Source organism: Myotis myotis, unplaced genomic scaffold (assembly GCF_014108235.1).
Source record: "Myotis myotis isolate mMyoMyo1 unplaced genomic scaffold, mMyoMyo1.p scaffold_m19_p_10, whole genome shotgun sequence".
NCBI classification, from domain to species: domain Eukaryota; kingdom Metazoa; phylum Chordata; class Mammalia; order Chiroptera; family Vespertilionidae; genus Myotis; species Myotis myotis.
This window is the reverse complement of record NW_023416314.1, coordinates 7,766,483-7,788,981: the sequence shown is the minus strand read 5'-3', so window position 1 is coordinate 7,788,981 and position 22,499 is coordinate 7,766,483. Positions and strand designations below refer to the sequence as shown.

Here is a 22,499-nt window from a genome sequence, read left to right as displayed (position 1 = left end):
ATAAGTGATTTGAAATCATGAAAGCAAAACTTACCTCCTTCTAAGTCATATCTGAATAAGCCAAGAACCCACTGGGTAAGAATGCAAGGAGTAAAAATATAGTGACTATAATCGTCAACTGTAAATTTGGCCCGCACCTGTAAAAGAAAATACAGTAAATCATCTGACTACTTTTCAGTTATGTAGACTCACAGAAATGCCAGTTTCTACCAATGGGTGGGACTGTATTTCAATGTAATTGACTTCCTTAGTTATCTTGTATATTATATTTTATGAAGTTAAAAACATTACATAAGAAGTGTTGTTCATAGGCTTTGACAAACTGCCAAAAAATAAAATACTAATAAAATAAAATGTTAAAAAGTGCTTCTAAAGAAAGAAATTCAAACCTAAGCTTTATGAAATGGTGATTGTAATTCCAAGGCACTCACAGATCCAGGTAAGACCCATTTTCTAATTGCAGGAACCACAGAGCTAGTTAACTTATGTTCAAGAAGCCATTGAACTTTTAACACATCAAAGTTTCACTCTCTAATAGATAACCAGTAAAGAGCCTGTCCCTTCCTCCCTATGGACAGAGCCACTGCTCTTATTCTGGCCTTGATCATTGAACATTTGAATTAAATTTTTAAAACAAAGGAATTTATTGCTTTCTAACTTATCTTTCCCTACTTCTACTTCAATACTATGAAAAGCAACTTCCACAAACACTTTCCTAACTTTCACATACTATTCGCTTTACCCAGGAAAACCTTTCATCTCCAGCCACTTTGCAAATTTCTATTCATTTTTCAAAATTCAAATCACATTTCACCTCCCCTTAACTACCACACACAACAAAGTCATATATTCCTTCTCTACACTTTCTCTGTACCTTGTGCATACTGTTGTCATACTTGTGACACTGTCTTAATAGTGTATTTGTATGACTAGGTCCCTCATTAGACTGTGAGACTCAAAAGAACAGAGACTCAGTCATCTTTGCATCCCTACGATTAGTGCGGAAAGAGACTGTACTCAGTAAACGTCTTCTGCCATTCTTTTTTTTTTTAAATATATTTCACTGATTTTTTTACAGAGAGGAAGGGAGAGGGATAGAGAGTTAGAAACATCAATGAGAGAGAAACATCGATCAGCCGCCTCCTGCACACCCCCCACTGGGGATGTGCCCCCAACCAAGGTACATGCCCTTGACCGGAATCGAACCTGGGACCTTTCAGTCCACAGGCCGACGCTCTATCCACTGAGCCAAACCGGTTAGGGCGTCTTCTGCCATTCTTAATGCCTGTTTTCAAGCATCATCCCACTCCATCAAAGAAGGATACTACAGACATTTCCTCACAGGTAACAAGGAAAACAAAAAACAAAACAAAACAAAAAAACATCAAACACTACCCTTGGGTTTGAAGCTGGGAGATAGCAACTAACAGAACTCAAGAGAAAGATCTGGTTTTGGAAAAAAGGTGAACTCCATTTTCAATTTGAGCTGATAGAAGAATAGCCATCCATCCACTAATTCATTCAGTCAATATTTACTGGGTGTCTGCTTGAAACTGCCAGGGAATACAATAGTGAATAAAGCACAAAGAGCATCTGCCCTCACAGAGCTTACCCTCTAGTTAAAAGGTCTAACAAACAACAGGAAGAGAAAGTCTGAACATCAACAAAGGGCAAGATTAAAAATAGTCCTTTGAAGTGATACAAACAGACATGAAAAACACGATATACTATAGATAAACATATACCTGCTCATACACTTGTACCATAGATCCTGCTAAGAGAGAAATTTTCGATGAAGAACCCCAAATAGAATGATTCTTCAAATTTTTATGTAAAACTGGTTCCAAATATGCCCCATAAATTGTCTGTAATTGCTCTCTTTCTGGGTAACTGAAAAAGAAAGTTAAAATAAATATTTTTTTTAAAAAGCTGAAATAAATCATTAATCTAAATTATTATTTTAATGTTAGGTTACAGCGGTGGTTTTCAAACTGTGCTGCTTTGAGACCTAGTTGCCTCCAAAATTTACTCAGGAGCTAAGGCCAAGCTCAAAGTCCCTATTCTCATGTCAACCAAATTAGATCCCTAATTATCTGTTGTAAAATACTGAGGGTCCTACTTGAGGATTCCAACAAAATTACTTAACAAATATAACTGATTAATCACTGATCTTTAGAAAATGGTAAAAGGAAAATTTTCCCTAAGATAAGGCACTTTGAGTTATGAAGAACCTGTACATAGAGCAGTAATCCACCTCAGAACTAAAAGTAGAACTAATACAACAAATAAAACCAAACTCCCCCAAACTAAAATCTCATTTTTTAAAATATATTTCTTTATTGATTTCAGAGAGGAAGGGAGAAGGAGACAGAGCTAGAAACATCAATGATGATAGAGAATCATTGATCGGCTGCCTCCTGCACATCCCTTACTGGGGATTAAGCCCACAACCCAGGCATGTGCCCTTGGCTGGAATCGAACCTGGGACCCTTCAGTCCACAGGCTGACGCTCTATCCACTGAGCCAAGCTAAAATCTATCTTAATACAGCTTAATCAGTGGCTGTAACATTTTTGAAAGAAGAATGTTAATATATGGTTACAATTAGCATGAAAACATAAAACCTAGATTTTATAAGGCAAAATATATCAGAGAATGTAGTGCCATAAGCATAAAATTGCAAATTCCTGTAACAGTTATGGACCATGGAGACGGGTAGATGTATTATTAGAGTAATGCCATCAGTCACAAACATAACCTAACTTTACTTTCTTCAGATTTAAATTATCTGTTTATGCCCTTAGCTGGTTTGGCTCAATAGAGAGTGCATCAGGCTGCCAAATGAAGGGTCCTTGGGCTCGATTCTGGTCAAGGGCACATGCCCAGGTTGCAGGCTCAATTCCCAGTAGGGAGGGTGCAGGAGACAGCCAAACATCACTGATGTTTCTATCTCTCTCTCCCTGCCTCTTCCTCTCTGAAATGAATAAAAATATCCTATATAATAAAAGTGTAGTATGCAAATTATCCCCTTGACCCGGAGTTCGTACAGGAGTTCAACCAGGGGGCTGGGCCAGCAGGGGGAAGAGAGGGAGGCCCCAGCTGGTGGCAGCAGGAGGCCCCAGCTGGCAGCGGCAGTGGCAGGTGGCCGGGGGGAGGAGGGAGGCCCCAGCCAGTGGCAGTGGTGGTGGCAGCAGGCGGCCAGGGGAAGAGAGGAAGTATCCAGCCGGCAGCCAGCAGCTTGCTAGGGACCCTACTACTGGGCCTCTAGTCTATCTTCTATATTAATAAAAGGGTAATATGCGAAATTAGACCAGAAATCTTCCAGATGTCCTTCCAGACAAAGCCACAGTGGCAGGGGCTGAAGCAGAAGCGGTTAGGGATGATCAGGCCAGCCAGGGGGAGCAGTTAGGGGGTGATCTGGCTGGCAGGGGAGCAATTAGGGGCCTCAGGTCAGCAGGCAGAGATGGTTAGGGGCAATAGGCAGGCAAGCGAGGAGTTAGGAGCCAGAGGTTCCAGATTGCGAGAGGGATCCTGGATTGGAGAGGGTGCAGGCTGGGCTGAGGGGGTGCACAATTTCATGCACCAGGCCTCTAGTATATATATATATAAAAGCCTAAGCAATGGCCAACCAGTCAACAGATCACTATGACACACATTGACCACCAGTGAGCTGACACTCAATGCAGGAGCTGCCCCCTGGTGATCAGTGCGCTCCCACAGCCAACCTCCCATGGTCCCTCCCTCTGGCAAGATGGCCCCAATCGGCCCCAATCACCAGCCAGGCCGAGGGACCCCACCCGTGCACGAATGCGTGCACAGGGCCTCTAGTATTTTAAATAAATAATCTATTTAGTTATCTTTATAAAATTTAATAGTGTTTTTGTTTTATAAAATCATAAAACATTTAAATCTAAAATGTACCATTTTGATTCCTGATATTGCTATTTTAGAACAAAGAAAATACACAATAGTTCTATTTTATTTCTAATATATAAGAAGTGTTGATTAAAAAAGCCTTTATCCTAAATTATTGCCTATAGTTTGAGAAGGGCAGGAGCTTAAGTTTAGACTATTTGTATATGCTACATTTTAAAGAAATATCACTAATGATACCTTTAATAAAATGCAAATATGTCTCCCCAAGTTAAAAAATAAATTTAAAACACTAAGATACATACTCTATAGCACAAAGACGAACAATAGAAGTAAATCTGGTAGTAAGTTTATGTCTTCCCAGTCTTCCTCCAGCTGACATAGATGCCACAATTTGAATATTTTCTAAACCAACCCATTCCAAATTTTCATCATAAAATCCTTGATATGTCAATACCTATTTGAAAGAAAATTTAAAAATAAGTTTAATGCTTAAGATTTTCTAATTATGATATATTTTTGCATAAAATTCAATTATTTCCAAATGTAATCATCATCCTCTACCTATCTCAAGAATTAAAAATTGAAATATACTTTAAATTCTTATATCATTGAAAGATAACACTGTTCAAGACTGTGTTCAGACTGTCAAACCTCCGTGGGAAGGCAGGGGAGAGGTGGAGGGGGAGGGTAAGAGATCAACCAATGGACTTTATGCATGCATATAAGCATAACCAAAGGACACAGACACTAGGGGGGTGAGGGCATGTGCCAGGGGGGCAGGGAGGTAGAAGAGGGTTGGTCGGGGGAGGTCAATGGTGGGAAAAGGAGACATATGTAATACTATATGTAATACTTTAAACAATAACATAAAACTTTAAAAAAAGAAAAAAAGACTGTGTTCAATGAATGTTAGCTGAATTACTATCTTTTCAAATGCTTTCTCTCTAATAAACAGTAAAATCCAGATGATAGTATAAATCCACCTGCAATTATTTTTTTAAAAGTGAAAGAAATCAGAAAAAAGTATAAGGAAAAAATTTTGGGTTTGTTTTATAAGTATTTTATTCTTTTTGCAGTAATATAGTAAATGTAGACTTGCAGATATATAAGCATATAAGTTCTAATTTAGAATTTAGGGTTTCTAATGTGATGTAAATCAGATAAAGAAATAAAATCTTCCACACTGACTGAGAATGTATGGTCTCCAAAACCTACACAGGGAGAGAGGGAGACTAATGAACTAAAGCAGCCAGAAGGGGCATGCCTGAGGAAGTCTAACTGCTCTCAGAATGCAAACCTAAAAAACTGAAAACTTCCCCAACTCCAGCACCATCCTCAGCTTCTGCTTTCCTCCTTTTAGGAATGAAGGATATGTAATAGGTATAGAGCAGTGGTTCTCAACCTTCCTAATGCCGCGACCCTTTAATACAGTTCCTCATGTTGTGGTAACCCCCAACCATAAAATTATTTTCGTTGCTACTTCATAACTGTAATTTTGCTACTGTTATGAATCGTCATGTAAATATCTGATATGCAGGATGTATTTTCATTGTTACAAATTAAACATAATTAAAGCATAGTGATTAATCACAAAAACAATATGTAATTATATATGTGTTTTCCGATGGTCTTAGGCGACCCCAGAGAAAGGGTCATTCGACCCCCAAAGGGGTCGCGACCCACAGGTTGAGAACTGCTGGTATAGAGTAAAGGCTGCTTTTACTCTTCTTGTCATATATCAACTCAATGTAATACTAACTTCCACACGGAGGACGATCAAAGAAAGTAGACCTGGAACAAAACTGAGATGCCTCAAGAGTTTAATTTCCCATGACACATGCTAGATAAAACTGACTCTAAGGAAGAAAGCAGAAATTTTTCTAGAGTGAAGGAAGGGCAGGGACTGGATGGATGTGAGCAAAGGTGGGGAAAATGGGGATATCTGTAATACTGTCAACAATAAAAATAAAGTTAAAAAATTAATGAAACTAAGTTGGTTTACAATTATATCAAAACACTTCAAGTGATAAGGCTTACCTGTTGTAGAAAAGCTACCAAAGTACTGGTGCCCCATTTGTCAAGTTTGGGTAGGTTGATATCTTTTAAGTACAAAACAAGTCTTTCACAGTCTTTGGGTCTGTATACTCGACCAGTATTAGTACTGATTACCATGCAAGTCTGGCTCAGTTTCTGCAGGAGATGTCGAGACGTAGTTTGTGCACTACAGTGAACCGTAGCAATCTGAGTGGACCGGAGTTGGGAAAAGGCATACCTCAGCAGCATCCTATGGAAGGTGTATGACATTTGACTTTGAAAATACAACCAATAAGATACTTTTTATATTCAATATAAAAGTTCTCTTTTATAAATATTTCATTTTCTAAAATATGTATGATGATGTTTAAGGAGAAATGGTAAAATGGATATGGTAACTTTCTAATTTTTAGACTGGAAAAAATATATTCATATTTTAAGGCAATCCTGGGATTCTTTCAACAACAACAAAGTTTTCAGAAATAACTTCATTTCATAAAGTATATATTAAAGATACCAACTGTTTCTCCACAGTTGAAGAGAATATTTTAAGATATTAAGATCTCCAAGTTAGGAAAAATTACTATGAGTTGATAGAATTTTTTAATTACTACTAGAAATGTGAAACTAATAATCCTTGTCTCATTTATCTCCAGAAACTATACTCACAAACACTAAAAATGGGCTGGATTCCACTGAATAAAAAGCTATTTTCAAATAGAGATCTAATGTCAAAATTCACTTTTTATAAAATAAAGCAAATGCTAATTTGTAAGTACATCGAAGGTATTCATTTTTTGTTGTGATTTTATGAACAGATTCTTTTATAAGTATCTTCTAGATTATTCTCTCTCCATTAGAAAATATATAACCTGGCAGAGAAAAAATATTATTCTCCATAGTCATATTATTTTTACAAGTAGTGGCAATGAAAGAGTCCTTCATGAAAATAGAAGTGCTAGTTTAACATAAATAAATAAATAAATAAATAAATAAATAAATAAATAAATAAATAGAAAGAAAGAAAGAAAGAAAGAAAGAAAGAAAGAAAGAAAGAAAGAAAGGAAAGAAAGAAAGAAAGAAAGAAAGAAAGAAAGAAAGAAAGAAAGAAAGAAAGAAAGAAAGAAAGAAAGAAAGAAAGAAAGAAAAGCTATTAAATCATTTTAAAAGAGAAGCACAATTCACAATGTACACCTCCATCAACATTTTTTGCTCTTACCCTTTGCCACATCCTTCTGGTCCTACAAGAATAAATGGCTGTTTAGTGTCAGAACTTAACCAGGGTTTGAAATAATCTAGACCTCGCTGCATGTCAGGAGTCTGGATGACTGGAAGTGTTTGGACATTGCTGAAATCATCAGCAGTCAAATTTTCCGGCTTCTTCGACACATATGATGCTAATCGACCTTGACTCGGGTCATAGTAGGTGTCCATTGGTTTGTGAGCATCTGGAGGAGATTCTCGTGCCCAGTTAAAAACCTTAAGAGGAAAATTTGTGACAGAGTATGTGAAATTTTAATTCTTAAAAGTAAATGTCCCAAAGAGAAACATCTTAGTTCAAACAAGTTCACATACTATAAACCTACTAAATATCTTTTATCATTAAAGTAACATTTTATCTCAAATATTCCCTAAACAATCGTTTAAGCAAATAAATAAATGTCAGTACTTTACATATACACCAAGGTATACAAATATTCATTTTTAAGTGAGTTCTTATGAACACTAAATTATAAATTACACAATGTAGTAATCCTAGACCCTTCATTTCCACCATGTTCAATCGCAATGTTACCACCATTGTTCATTGCTCTCTACCTGTTATTCCTCTTTCTCACTTTAAAAACTGTCATTTTCCAAGATACAAAGCAGAGTTAGCTCCTAATGGTACTTTTCAACGTCTTTATTATGAGCTTTGGCAAGAGAATATCTGCCTAAATGCAATATATCTTATGGCATTCAGTAGTAACAATGAGAAATAGTTGGCAACAGAATGACCATGGAAAGGGAAACAATAGAGAAAGTAATAAATGATGATATCGAAAAAGAAACAAAATGATAAAAATTAAGAAACATAATGTTGGAGTCAACTCAAAGGAACTTATGTTCAATTATTTCAACTAAGGCCAATAGAAAGAAATCCCTTACCATGTAGAAATCAGTTTTATAAACAGCTTAGGTAAACTATATCTTTACATTTATTTAAATATTTATAATGATTAATACATCTTAGCAATCCTAATGCTAAAACTGTTCTGATTAAACAAATGGTTTTAAAAATTTATTATTCTAAGATTAAAAAGAAATAATTATATTTATTCACATAGCAAAGTAGGTTCAAAATGTCTAACAAAAAAGATTTGTTGCCAATTTTATTCTATTAGAATGTAATTATATAAAATTCTAATAATATAAAATACAAACTAGTTCAAAACAGAAATATAAGTATACATGCGTAAGTATGTACATGTATTTAAGTGCATTATTATTCTAGTGAATGCATAATTTCAAAATTAAAAGTTCTGTACCTTATAGTTACAGGTAATTTTGGCAATTAAGAGTCAATGAAAAAAATTTTTTAATGTGCACTGAATATAGGCTTTAAACTGTATTACCTCTCTGGTGAATTCCAGTCGTGATTTCATATTCAGATTTCCACCAAGTCCCCTTATGAGATTTATAATAAATTGATCATGATCTTTGCATCCATGTAGATGTGACAAACCATTCATCACAGTACCAACCAAACTTGTTTCTACCACATAGTCATTCTGTTATTTAAAATCCATGGTATAGACAAAAGGCAATTAATTAGTCAACTCAGAACATACAGATTGGCATTCACATATCTTTTCTAAGAATCATCTTTAAATGTATCCCTCTTTTCAACTTGTAGAAAGTTTAGATTTCATTCAATTTATGTATAAAACACAAACTTTGAAAATAAAAAGTAATCATAAAACCTTTTTTTTTTTTTTAAAACCCTTTTTTTTTTTTTTTTAAATATAAAAAAAACTTGTGTATTTCATTTTTAAAGGTAATTCCAAATTCATATTTGTATGGTGAAAGTGAGGAGTCCAAATAAAATCTAAAAAATAAAAATAAAAATATATTTAAGGCAAGCAGAGACCAAATGTTATTTGAAATGTTTTATGGTACATTTACTAATAGAAAAAAAGATTGCATTCAGTTGCATGACGATTTTATTAACTTAGGAAATGAAAGAAAAACATGTATACATTTCTGCCATTGAGAACAAGCACTATTTCTTCCCAGAGAGTCCCATGATTTTAAGTTATCTGGATAAATACACACATGAAGAATAAATTTAGCATCATAATTTCTTATTAGAAAAACTTAGGTAATGTCTGCAGCATTGAGTAGCAGGAAGTTATCACCATCAGATTGCATTAAGTTATATACAAGGTCAGAAAACAATGATGATGAAAACTATATATTTCTAGCTGTAACTATTAGAATCCTCAAATAGATACATAGTTTGTTTACTTCCTAAACAAAATATAAAGGAAAGGTAAATTAATGAGCATTGGTATAAAAAGAATAGCTTCTTATTTCCTCTTACTACTAAAAAAAGAAGCTATAGGCAAGGGCTAGATTGATGGTACTGGACAAGAAAGCTAGTAAAAAGTAAGCTTAAATGAAAAAGCATTTGGAACTTTCTCCCTAGCAGAATTTTTTTTTAATATATTTTATTGATTTTTTACAGAGAGAAAGGGAGAGAGATAGAGAGTTAGAAACATCGATGAGAGAGAAACATCGATCAGCTGCCTCCTGCACATCTCCTACCGGGGATGTGCCCGCAACCCAGGTACATGCCCTTGACCGGAATCGAACCTGGGACCCTTCAGTCCGCAGGCCGACGCTCTATCCACTGAGCCAAACAGGTTTCGGCCCTAGCAGAATTTTAAAATGAAACTTTTGGACTGAGGTCGTATAGGTGATTTTGATCTGTGGTCCTCTAGGGCCCCTGTGTAACTGCCAGGGAGTTAGGACAAGAAAGGGTTCTCATTAATCTAAAAGTATTTACTAAGAACCAACTATGCACAGAAACTGCATGTAGTGCTAGGTATTTTTTTAAGAGTGATCTAAACGGAGTACTTTTATCATAGAACTCAAGTCTAGCAGAGGAAGTGTTTAGCAAGTTGTGGTAAGAGCTATAGAGTAGCAGAACGGTGTTTTGAGAAAGGGTAAGTCAGATTGAGGGTTCAAGGCCTCTTTGAAAAAGGTGAGTGAGATTGATATTAACATCTCAAAAGTGAGATCAGGCCATGCAACATATGCCAAGGTAAACCATTGATATAGTTAAGGAATTAAAAGAAGTCTGAGTAAGCAAAGGAAAAGTGGTTTAACCTAGAGAGGCAGGCAAGGGCTCAATGGTTGAGCAATGACCTATGAACCAGGAGGTCATGATTCGATTCCTGGTCAGGGCACATGCCCAAGTTGCCGGCTCAATACCCAATAGGGGACATGCAGGAGGCAGCCCATCAATGATTCTCTACCACTGAGGTTTTTCTCTCTCTCTCCCTCTCCCTTCCTCTCTGAAATCAATAAAAATATATTTAAAATAAAATAAAATAAAATAAAATAAATAAAATAAAATAAAATAAAATAAAATTAGAGAGATATCCCAATACACTGTATTCAAGATTTTTAGGTAAGCAGTGCAAGATATTTAGGATGGGAGAATTAAAGTGTTTTAAGACTAACATAATAAAGCATTACGCCAAGAGATATAGGACAGCAATGAAGACACCTACCTGTTACTCCACCCCCATATTCTGACAGAGCTCTACTAAAAGGCAACTATACGTAAACCACACTCTTAATCATTATACTTCTCACCTACATGATTAATTGTGAAATATGATAGTTAGCTTACCTGTTTTAGAACCCACTGTAAAGCTTTTTCAAAATAATCTCCAATCCAGTTTTCAAGATTATTCCTATGTTTAGGAGGCTGATTCCTCAACCAAGATTTTATCAGCGAATTAATATCTGTCTCTTCATCACTAAAACAGGTGAACAAACATGTAAGAAATTATTTAAGAAGAAATTGTCAATTTATTTTCAAAATAAATTTCTGGTCCAATAAACTAACCACTCCGTATGTATCTGCTAGTGTACAAGAGTTGATTTCATGTACATATGTTAGTTACTTCTCTATATTCCCATACATGAAGGTATCATTTTCATAAATAAAGCAAATAAATTTCATCTGTATTACTATAAATATAAATTAAAGAATTACATTATTTGCAACATAGCAAAAAAAAGTAGACTAAACCCATCCTACTCAAAGTATGGTCTGCTTGTTGGAAACACAGAATCCCAAATCCCATCCCAGACCCACTAAAGCAAAATATTCACTTTAACAAGTGGCTCAAATGCACATTAAAGTTCATGGAAATCTATCTCATCATCTTAACACAGTTGCTTTTATGGTTTACCTAAGAAAGATCATTCCCATTCTAGATATTGTGGCTGGCGAGGCACAACTTAAATCATGAGTTTCAAATACAAAGTTAACATTTGGGCCAAACTGAATCCTTTCCCCACTGGGCATAGTGAGCAGTCGATTGTCATCCAGAACCGAATTCAGAGATTCTATCCATTCAGGATCAATATCACCATCACAGATTATCCATGAGTTGACATCTATTTTCAAACCATAAAAGTAAAGATAGGATAAAAATATATGCAATGATAATAATTAAAAATAAGGAATAAATAATTCTCTTATTCTTTAGAAGTGATTTCCATAAAGTATTACTTTATATTACTGAAGCTAAATATAAAGAACAAAACATCAAACAAGTTGAAATTTTTTACATAAGTGTGCACTACAGATGTGCTGGAGAACCCATGGATTATCCTGGCTCAGCTGGCCAATCACCTTATATAGCATGTGATAATATTCTATTATCTATGAACATACGGAAATGAAATCTCTCTGAAAGAAAGCATGGTGTGCAAGAATTAAGTATTTCTATTTCCTTAACTATGTCTTCCACCATGTCATAATAATATATGAATGCTTGCTATGTAATATCTCTTTCAGAAAATATTGAGAACCCACTCTTTAGAGAAATTTTAAAAATTCATTACTGTCTAAGTTTTTTATATATAAAAAGGTGACTTTAAGGGGAGAAGTAGTGGACAAGTATATATATATGTCTTTCCACAGGAGAAATCTTTTTTATCCATTCCTCTTAAAATGAGAATGATTTCAAGTTGTATTTGGACCTTTAAAACAAGTCAAAGAGAAAAGTACCAACAACAAAAGTGTGAGAAAGCCCTGGCCAGGTTAGTCAATTGGGCACATACCTAGGTAACAGGTTTGATCCCCGGTCAGGGCAGGTATGGGAGGCAACCAGTCGATGTTTCTCCCTCACATGGATGTTTCCCTCTCTCTTTCTCCCTTCCTCTCTCTCCAAAATCAATAAAAACATATCCTTGGGTGAGGATTTTTTAAAAGTGTGAGAAAGAGTATAGGTAATATCTGGTTTCTAGTTAGTGTAATATTATTGACTACATTGAAAATGAAAAGACTATATTGAAAATCCCTTTCAATGTGTTAGATTTCTAAACTTTTCACTCACTGGCTTAGAAAAACAACTATAATTAAATTATGAACTAACAAAAAGTAGGGAAGTCTTCACTTGATTCTGGCCAAAAACTCTCTTAACCACCAAGCCAAAAAATTTAGACCTTGAAGTCTACTATTTTACAACTTAAATTTTCAAAATTATTTAAAACACTGTATTCAAACTGATGAGTTAAAAGTATCTGTAAAGATGCCAATTTTAATCCTCAATAAAAATTTGTCATCTTGCTTATTTATGAGGCATTATGGTATCAATTCAGCAATCAAAAAGTGTGTATTTATTCAGTAAATTAATCTAGTTGTGAATTTCAACTCACCCAGATTACTTTGAGTTCCTATTATAATAAAAGTTGCTACAGAGTATAGGTCAAAATTATAGTATGTCTTGGGCCCCTCCAAAGTAAAATACCAATATGCATCATTGAAAGGCAGTTCACGGCCCTTACTGGTGTGGCTCAGTGGTAGAGCATTGGCCTTTGCATCGAAAGGTTGTGGATTCGATTCCCAGTCAAGGGCACTTACCTGGGTTGCAAGCCTGATCCCTGCCACTGGTCTGGTTGCTCGTGGGAGGCAATCAATGTGACTCTCACATCAATGTTTTTCTCTTCTCTCTCTCTGTTTCTCTTCTCTCTCTCTCTCTCTCTCCCCCTCCCCCTTTGAGGATTAAAAAAAAAAAGCAGTTCGTGATCATGTATAAGACTTGATAAGAACAGCATTATACACAAGATCTATTATCCACTAAAATTAAGTACAGCACCGAAACCAGTTTGGCTCAGTGGATAGAGCGTCGGCCTGCGGACTCAAGAGTCCCAGGTTCGATTCCGGTCAAGGGCATGTACCTGGGTTACGGGCACATCCCCAGTGGGAGATGTGCAGGAGGCAGCTGATCGATATTTCTCTCTCATCGATGTTTCTATCTCTCTCTCTCTCTCCCTTCCTCTCTGTAAAAAATCAATAAAATATATTTTTAAAAAAATTAAGTACAGCAATGATTCACACAACAAAGACCAACCTTGAGGTTCTCGAACTACTTGGCGAGCACTATTTGTCAAAACACCATCAGACCATTCCCTTGTATCCATGTCAATATGGCCTAATAATTGATGTCTAGGCATAGCTTTAGGATTCATGGTATATTGCTTTACCACTTTGCCAATTTTAAAAAGTGCTGCCCTTAGCATTCTCCATAGAGTTGATTTTCCAGCACCACTTGGGCCAACAATAACAACTCCCATCCTCTGGCATAATTGTTCATACAATTCTAAAGCTTTCTTGACCTAGTAGAAAAGAGCATGGTAAAAAATGACTTACAGTACACAATATACACATCTCTGCACTCATTCTATAACAGTTATTATATGTAAATTAAGCCTTTGATTTCTTCAGTGGAAGATAAAGCCTCAAATAAAAAAAAAAATATTCCTAAGTAAATCTGAACATATATACAATGTGATCTTTAAATCCAGTATTTCCTTAAAAAAACATTTTCTAAGTTATTTGACAATACATGTTTATTTATTCTTCTCTCACTCATTCATCAATATACTATATTTATTACTTTATTCACTTGTTCATTCATTTATATCCTGTGTCCCTCAGAAAAAAAGAGAAACAGAGTGTTCATTTTAAACATGTACTTGTGCTACATAAAAAGACCTACTAAAAAGTACTGCTAGGAAATTGACAACACTAAAATAAGTGATGAAGGTGAACATCACCATTTTACATATAACATTCATACAAAATGGATCTGTTATATGCCAGGCTCTGTAAATGGCACTAGGAATAAAATGGTGAGCAAAAATAGACATGAATCCTGCCTTTCATGGAGACTACTAGCTGATGAGGGAGAATCAGTATTAATCAAATACAAAATGAAACCCTAAACAGATATATATATAGGGTATCCCAAAAAAAAGCACATACACACTTTGGATAATTATAAAACCAGAGTTTATTCAAATAAATTTCATTTTTAAAACTGCGCTGTTAAAGTATGTTTATATTTTTTAGGGACACCCTGTATAACAAGGGTAATGAAAGCAGGTCACAAGGTGAACTAATCTGGACCTAAAGATCAGGAAAGGCTTCCCTGAGCAAATAAGATTTAAGTGGAAAGACAAAGGTAAGTTGAAAGATAAAGAAAATATAGGTAATAAGGAATTAACTAGTAAAAAGGGTCAATATAGTATAAAATATTCTTGACAGTTACCTGATTGGGTATGATTTCATAATTGGCCTCCTCAAAGACTTGCTGTAATGCAGCACTCAGTTCATCATATTCTACTTCTTTAAAGTCAATTCCAGGAAACACATCTTTGATCAGTGCATCAAACCGAGTGCAATCAGCAAATGTAAACTTTGACATAGTGTTAAGCCTCAATGCTTGTACCACAATATGACTTTCATTAACTAAAGAAAAAGTTTCATTTTAAAATTATTAGTTATGAAGTTAATGATGATAAAAATAGTGTTTAAGTGCCTTAATATACACTGTTAGTAATTAAATGATACACTAGAATTTAGTAACATTTAAAGACCTAAGTTATGTGATTTGATAAGTCTACCTTATTATCTTTTGACTGATGAAAAATAAGTATCAATAGGTAGAATCATGAACCCTTTTCCATAGAATTTAAATCCCAGGCATTCTCAGACATTAATTAATATTAAAAATTATTATCATTTACATTGGCATAGTACTTTACTATTATGATATAAACCTTGTAACAACTGTGTAAAGTAAGGAAGTATTACTAGTATTAGTCTAATTTTACACATGACAACATTAAATCTCCAAGGGTTTAATGACTTACCGGAAAATGCACAGCAGTATTATTTTATACAGCTGGAATTTAAACCCAAACCAACTAATTCCAGATTCAGATATCCCTCCAAATATACCAATATTGCCTCCAGATATTTTATGTACTATGACTAAAAACTAACAAAGCAAAAATATTTTATCAGCCTTGCTCAAAACTGACTCATAAACCTACTCTTAAACCCAATGTAAATATTAAATGATTGCAAGCTTCTTATTTTTTCAAGGATATCAGCTGCTGATTGATAAGAAGTATACAAAAAGGAACGATTTTTAGCCTGGTATTTCTATAAATTGTTTAACGTTTCTATGTTTAAGTATATACAAAGAGGTTTGGCTGCACTAGAGATTATTTCAAGCACTGAACTCACAAATAAGTCATCTTTATTTACTGCAAGTATAGTTTCAATCTTTCTTAAAAATCATCAGAAATAGGCAACTGAAAAATGCTAATAGAATCACTTGACCTGGCATATGCTCACCTAATAATATAGCTAAAGTACCTTCCTTTTTAAGATGTACATTTTAATCATTTAGAGTCCAAATAGGTAACTTCATGTAATCTTTTTTCCTATGCTGCCTTACCTTCTTCAGTGTTTTAACTTTTCAAATTTTTTATTTTTCAATTTCAGACACACAATATTACAGTAGTTTCAGGTGTGCAACCAAGTGATTAGACATTGACGTATATAACTTTCTAAGTGATCACCCAATAAATCTGACATCATTCATAGTTATTACAATATTACTGACTATATTCAGTATGCCATACTTTACTTCCCCATAACTATTCTGTAACTACCATACGTACTTCTTTACCCTGTCACCTTTTCCACCCATTCTCACCCCACTCCCGTCTGGCCTGGCAACTGTCAAAATGTTCTCTGGGGGGAGAAAAAAGGCAGCTAAAGAGGCAAACATGTCATGCACCTCGTCCCAGAGCCAGACTGGAAAGGCAACTAAATCAGAGAACAACCACCCGGAATTAGCAAATTGGACACAAGTGAGGAGATAATTCACAACAAGGAGGAGCAGAACACGCCTGGTAGGAAGGGAGATCTGGGTTGGAGAGGGACACAAGACCACGGGGCCAGAGGGTGAGGAGGAAGCTACACTGCACAAGAGCCGCATCCCTTGGCAACCGGCGTAAAACCCACCTGTGAAGAGGAAAAGACAAAGGGCTACCGGTGGCTGGCGAGTCCAGGTATAAGACCACAGCTGCGAGGGCTGCACCCGGAAAACAGCCCAAACAGTGCAGTGCCGGGGGCAGGGGAGAGACACCCACAGTTTTGTGGTTGTTTTGCCTTTCTTTTGTCTTTGCTTTTATTCCCTAAGCCCAGTACACAGGCCTCTTCAACTGCAAACACACCCGCGGATGTGGTGCAGATTTGTAGCATCTGAGGAGAGGCTGTGGAGGGAAGCAGGGCAGGGAGAGGAGACTAGAAATCCAACATTAGGACATTCATAACCTTGCAAACCTAAAGGGCCTTTTCCTCCCAGAAGAGCTAGTCCCTCCCAGTGGCCTCAAGGTAGGGAATACAGCTTGTCACACCCTGCCTGCATTCTGAGCTACACAAAGGGAACACAGGCTCTGAATAGCCCCCAAAGAGCCCTCAGTGCCTGGGTTGGAAGAGGGGCCTGTCAGGCCCTCTATTCTGGGAACCAGACTGATAAAAACTTCAGGTTGCCAGCCAATCCCACTGGTCTCCATACAAGGATCTCTGACCCACCAAGGCCAGAGTAATACTTTGGGACACTCGCAGAGGAGTAGCTCTGGGTGAGGGGAAAAACATCAATCTACTAGTAATCCCCAGAAAGCAAAACAGCACCACGCCCACCTAAAGCCCAGTCAGACACTTGAGTGACTAAGATTGAGAGCTGGCAGACAGGTAAAGAGGGCAGATTGGTCCCACCTGCATGCAGCCAAGGCCTGTGGAGACAGACACAAACATAGGAACAGTGGATCACTTGGAGATTCAACACAGTGCTGAACGCCAAAGACAATGCCTGACAGTGGTCAGCACCTAACTGCCTAACAGGAAGACCAGAATTGTCAGACAAACAGAAGAGTAGGGTCCTAAACCAGCCCCCCTGTGGCATTAAAACTAGGCTGACGCAAATGACACTTCACTTTTTTCTTTTTTCTTTTTTTCTTTATTCTATTTTTATTTTTTTGTTATGTCTTATCTTCTTTTATTCATCTTTTTCTTCCTCACTTCTCCCTTTTCATTCTGTTTTTCTTCTCCCATCTGTTTAGTTTTTCTCTTTCCATTCTTTTCACGCCTTGTTAAAAATTATCTCCTTCATTGATATGTTGTTGTTATTGTAGACTTTACCACCTTCATTGATATGTTGTTGTTATTGTAGACTCTGTTGGCTTATGAATATATCTACTTTCCTCTTCCCTGCTCCTACTCCACGTGACCTTCTCTTTTCTCTTTCTTCACTAGTCATTTTTTTCCCCTCACCTATCTTGCTCTTTTCTTCTCCTAATTTTTAAATTATTTTCACTTCCTAAATTCAGGCCTATCTGCTCTCTCCTCTATTCTCCTTTTCAAAGAAAGAAAAATAAATAAACATTTTATTTTATTGTTTTCTTCTTATCCACTCATCCTCTTTCTCCCTCCTCTATACTAAACCATGGTCTTCCCCTATTCATCCAATTCCTTAACCTTATTTTCTGTATATATAAGCTATACCTCTACAGATTCTGCCCCCCTTTTTTCCAGGTATTTTTTGTTTGTGCTTGTTGGATTATCAGTTCTGTGGTGTTTTCTCCCCATATTTTTTTTCTTTTTCTTCTTCTTTCCTTTTTCTCTTTTCTCAATATCATTTTTGGTCTCTTTTCTCTCACCTAATTCTCTTTTCTCTGGTGGTCACTTTTATTGGGGTTATAGGTGTCTTGTGTACAATCATATTCTGTTACTTTTGTATCGTGTCTTGTCATGTTGTATTTTGTGCAGTTCGGTCAGCACCTCCACAACGGTTGGCATGATGTAATAGAGAGTGAACCATATAACCAGATACCCTGAGAGGAGACCCCATCCACGAATGGAACAATAACATTCAAGACCCAACTCTATCAACAAAACCCAAATATGTCAATTAGGCGGCATCCCGAGAATACCCAGCCCATAAGACCTGAGGGACTGCACCACCAGGTGCAGCATCTACTACATATCATAAATTCAAAAAATATGGGTGGCATAGCAGTTTGATCTAATACACAGAAACAAACACAAAGAAACAGCAAAAATGGGAAGGCAAAGAACCAACCCCATGTGAAAGAAAAAGAGGGGTTACAAGAAAAGGAAATAAATGAAATGGAGGCAAGCAATTTGTCAGAGAAAAAATTCAGAGTAATGAGAATAAGAATGCTCAAAAGGCTGGATGAGAAATTCACCAACATGTGTAAGAATCAAGAGGAAATGAAGAATGACAGAGCTGCAATAGAGAATACAATGGAAGGTTTCAACCAGTACACTAGAAGAACCTGAGAGCTGAATCGGTGAGATAGAACACAAGGTAGAAAACACACCCAAACAGAGCAGCAAATGGAAAGAAAAAAAAACTTAAAAAGCAGGAGAAGTCTAGGGGAGCTTTAGGACCACATGAAACAAAACAAAATCCGCATAATAGGGGTTCCAGGAGAGGAAACTGAACAAGAAATAGAAAACCATTTGAAGAACTAATGACAGAAAACTTCCCTGACTTTGGGAAGAAAAAATCACACAAGTCCAAGAAGCACACAGAGTCCCAAACGAGAAGAACCTAAAAAGAACAACACCAAGACACACCATAATTAAATTGGCAAACATCAATGACAAAGTAAGAATCTTAAAGGCTGCCAGAGAGAGAAAGTAAGTTATCTACAAGGATCTCCCATTAGACTATCAACTGATTTCTCAACAGAAACACATTAGGCCAGAAGGGAATGGAATGAAGTATACCAAGTGATGCAAAGCAAGGGAATAAAACCAAGAATACTCTATCCAACAAGGCTATCATTCAAAATTGAAGGTGAAATCAGGAGATTCACAGACAAAAAAAAAACTAAGGGAATATATTACCATCAAGCAAGCAATGCATGAAATGCTAAAGGTACTGTTGTAAAAAGAAGAAATAGAAAGGGAACAAGCAACATAGGCATAAGAAATAAAAATGGCAACAAACAAGTGCCTATCAGTAATAACCTTAAATGTAAATGGATTAAGTGCTCCAATCAAAAGCATAGGGTAGCTGAATGGATAAGAAAACATTATATATATATATATATATATATATATATATATATATATATATATATATATATATACTGTCTATAAGAGACCCACCTCAGAATGAAGGACTCACACAGAAATTAAAGTGGAGAGATGGAAAAAAAATTTCCAGGCAAATGGAAATGAAAAAAAGCTGGGGTAGCAACAGTTATATCTGACAAAACTGAGCTCAAAGTGAAGGCCATAAGAACAGATAAGGAAGGCCACATCATAATAGTAAAAGGATCAATTCAACAAGAGGATATAACTCTGGTAAAGAGATATGCACCCAAAATAGGAGCACACAAATACACTAAGAAAAAACTTATGGAAGAAATCAAGGGAAGGATCAACAGCAATACAATCATAGTAGGGGACTTTACTACCCCATTGACACCACTGGATAAAGATGCTAGACAAAAAAATCAACAAAGAAACAGCAATCCTAAACAACTCACTAGATCTGATGGAATTAATTGACATCTTCAGATATTTCACCCCAGAGCTATGGAATAAACATTCTTCTGAAATGCACCTGGGACATTTTCAAAGATACAGCACATATTAGGGCACAGGTTAAATCTCTACAAATTCAAGAAGACTGAAATCACATCAAGCATCTTCTCAGATCACAATGGCATAAAATTAAAAATCAAGTACAATAAAAAACAATCAAACACATGGAGGCTAAATAGCATGCTATTAACACGTTAAGCGCCCAATCAGTCACTGGTGACTGGCACTATACTTTCCATCCGAAAAACAAAACAGGTTGGGCGCTTTAAACAATGAATGGGTTACCAAAGAGATCAAATAAGAAATAATAAAAAAAACATTCTGGAAACAAATGACAATGAAAACACAACAATCCAAAATCTATGGGGCACAATGAAAGCAGTCCTGAGAGGGAAGTTCATAGCACTACAAGACTACCTCAAAAAGACAAGAAAAATAGTAGTAAGTTTTCTAACCCTACAACTTAAAGAACTATAAAGAGAGCAACAAGAAAAGCCCAGAGTAAGTAGAAGGAAGAAAATAATAAAAAATCAGAGCAGAAATACTAGTAAATGACATAGACACAAAACAAAAACAAAACAAAAAAAACACAACAATACAAAAGATCAATAGAACCAAGAGCTCATTCATTGAAAGGATAAACATGATTGATGAACTTCTAGCCAGCTCATCAAGAAACAAAGAGAGAGGACTCAAACAAAATCAGAAATGAAAGAGTTGAAGTAACAACTGACCACACAGAAATACAAAGGATTGTGAAAAAGGACTATAACTCCACTACAACAACTAAACAACCTAGACCAGTGGTTCCCAACCCTTTTTGACCATGCCCCACTTACACATCTCTAAAATCCCCCCTGTGATATATAATTTTTATTATTCAAAAAGTGAACTCCTATTCACATGGAGGAAGAATAAAAGGCCATAAACTTGGTCTAAACAACCTTCCAACGAACATGGCATCCATGGAAGAGAAAAATAAAATAAAAGGAAAGTTGAAGTACTGAGGAAGAAATAACTAAAAAATTGTTAAAAGAAATAATAATATACTGTGATATGGAAAAATAGCAAATCAAGTCTCAACATATATAATGCAGAACTGAAATGCACATGTCACAATATATATTTATATACTGTACATGAAGCCCCTAGAACAACAGTTCTCAACCTGTGGGTTGCGACCCCTTTGGCGGTCGAAAGACCCTTTCACAGGGGTCGCCTAAGACCATCTTGCATATCAGATATTTATATTACGATTCATAATAGTAGCAACATTACAGTTATGAAGTAGCAACAAAAATAATTTTATGGTTGGGTCACAACATGAGGAACTGTATTTAAAGGGCCAGAAGGTTGAGAACCACTGCCCTAGAACCATAAGAAATTCAAAAAATTTGCTGTTAATAACTCATTCTTAAACCCCTTAAAAATCAAATTACCCCCTTACAAATCAAATTGCCCCCCTGCGGGGGGTGTGCCCCACATTTGGAACCACTGACCTAGACAAAATGGACATATTCCTAGGAAAATACAATTTTCCATAACTCAATCAGGAAGAATAAAAAAAAACTGAATAGGCTGATAACTACTGAGGAAATTGGAGCAGTAATCAAAAAACTTCCAGCAAACAAAAGATATGGTCCGGATGGCTTCACAGAGGAGTTTTACCAAACATTCAAAGAACTAACATTGATCCTCCTCAAACTTATCCAAAAAATTCAAGAGAAAGGAACACTTTCAAGTTCTTACTAAGAAGCCAGCATTACCCTAATCCCAAAACCAGATAAAGACATTACAAAGAAAGAGAATTACACGCCAATATCCCTGATGAACATAGATGCTAAAAGCCTCAACAAAATATTAGTAAATCGCACCTAGCAATATATCCAAAAGATCATACAACATGACCATATGGGATTTATTCCGGGGATGCAAGGCTGGTACAATATTAGCAAATCAAAAAACATAATACATCACATAAAAAAACTGAAAGATAAAAACCACATGATCATATCAATTGATGCAGAAAAAGCATTTGACAAAATTCAACACCCTTTTTTAATAAAATCTCTCAGCAAAGTGGGAATAAGGGATCATACCTCAACATGATAAAAGCGTTATATGACAAACCTATAGCCAACATCATGCTCAATGGCAAAAACTAAAACCATTTCCCCTAAGAACAGAAACAACACAGGAATGCCCACTTTCACCACTCCTGTTCGACATAGTATTGGAAGTGCTAGCCATAGAGATCAGAAGAAGAAATAAAAGGTATCCAAATTGGAAAAGAAGAAATAAAACTGTCATTATTCACAGATGACATGATATTGTACACAGAAAACCCTAAAGACTCCATCGAAAAA

General features: G+C 35.9%; 1 protein-coding gene across 3 annotated transcripts in view; it reads right to left on the bottom strand.

The window, feature by feature from the left end:
- DYNC2H1 (dynein cytoplasmic 2 heavy chain 1) overlaps positions 1 to 22,499 on the bottom strand; it is a 300,856-nt gene that overhangs the window by 211,586 nt on the left and 66,771 nt on the right. For all 3 annotated transcript variants that reach the window (XM_036324418.1, XM_036324416.1, XM_036324417.1), the window contains exons 37-46: positions 14,747 to 14,946; positions 13,547 to 13,811; positions 11,378 to 11,585; positions 10,810 to 10,939; positions 8,525 to 8,680; positions 7,129 to 7,388; positions 5,913 to 6,159; positions 4,178 to 4,329; positions 1,746 to 1,890; positions 35 to 137 (exon numbers count right to left, since the gene is read on the bottom strand). In XM_036324418.1, the coding sequence (XP_036180311.1) occupies positions 35 to 137; positions 1,746 to 1,890; positions 4,178 to 4,329; positions 5,913 to 6,159; positions 7,129 to 7,388; positions 8,525 to 8,680; positions 10,810 to 10,939; positions 11,378 to 11,585; positions 13,547 to 13,811; positions 14,747 to 14,946 (1,866 nt within the window). The remainder of the gene's footprint in view (positions 1 to 34; positions 138 to 1,745; positions 1,891 to 4,177; positions 4,330 to 5,912; positions 6,160 to 7,128; positions 7,389 to 8,524; positions 8,681 to 10,809; positions 10,940 to 11,377; positions 11,586 to 13,546; positions 13,812 to 14,746; positions 14,947 to 22,499) is intronic.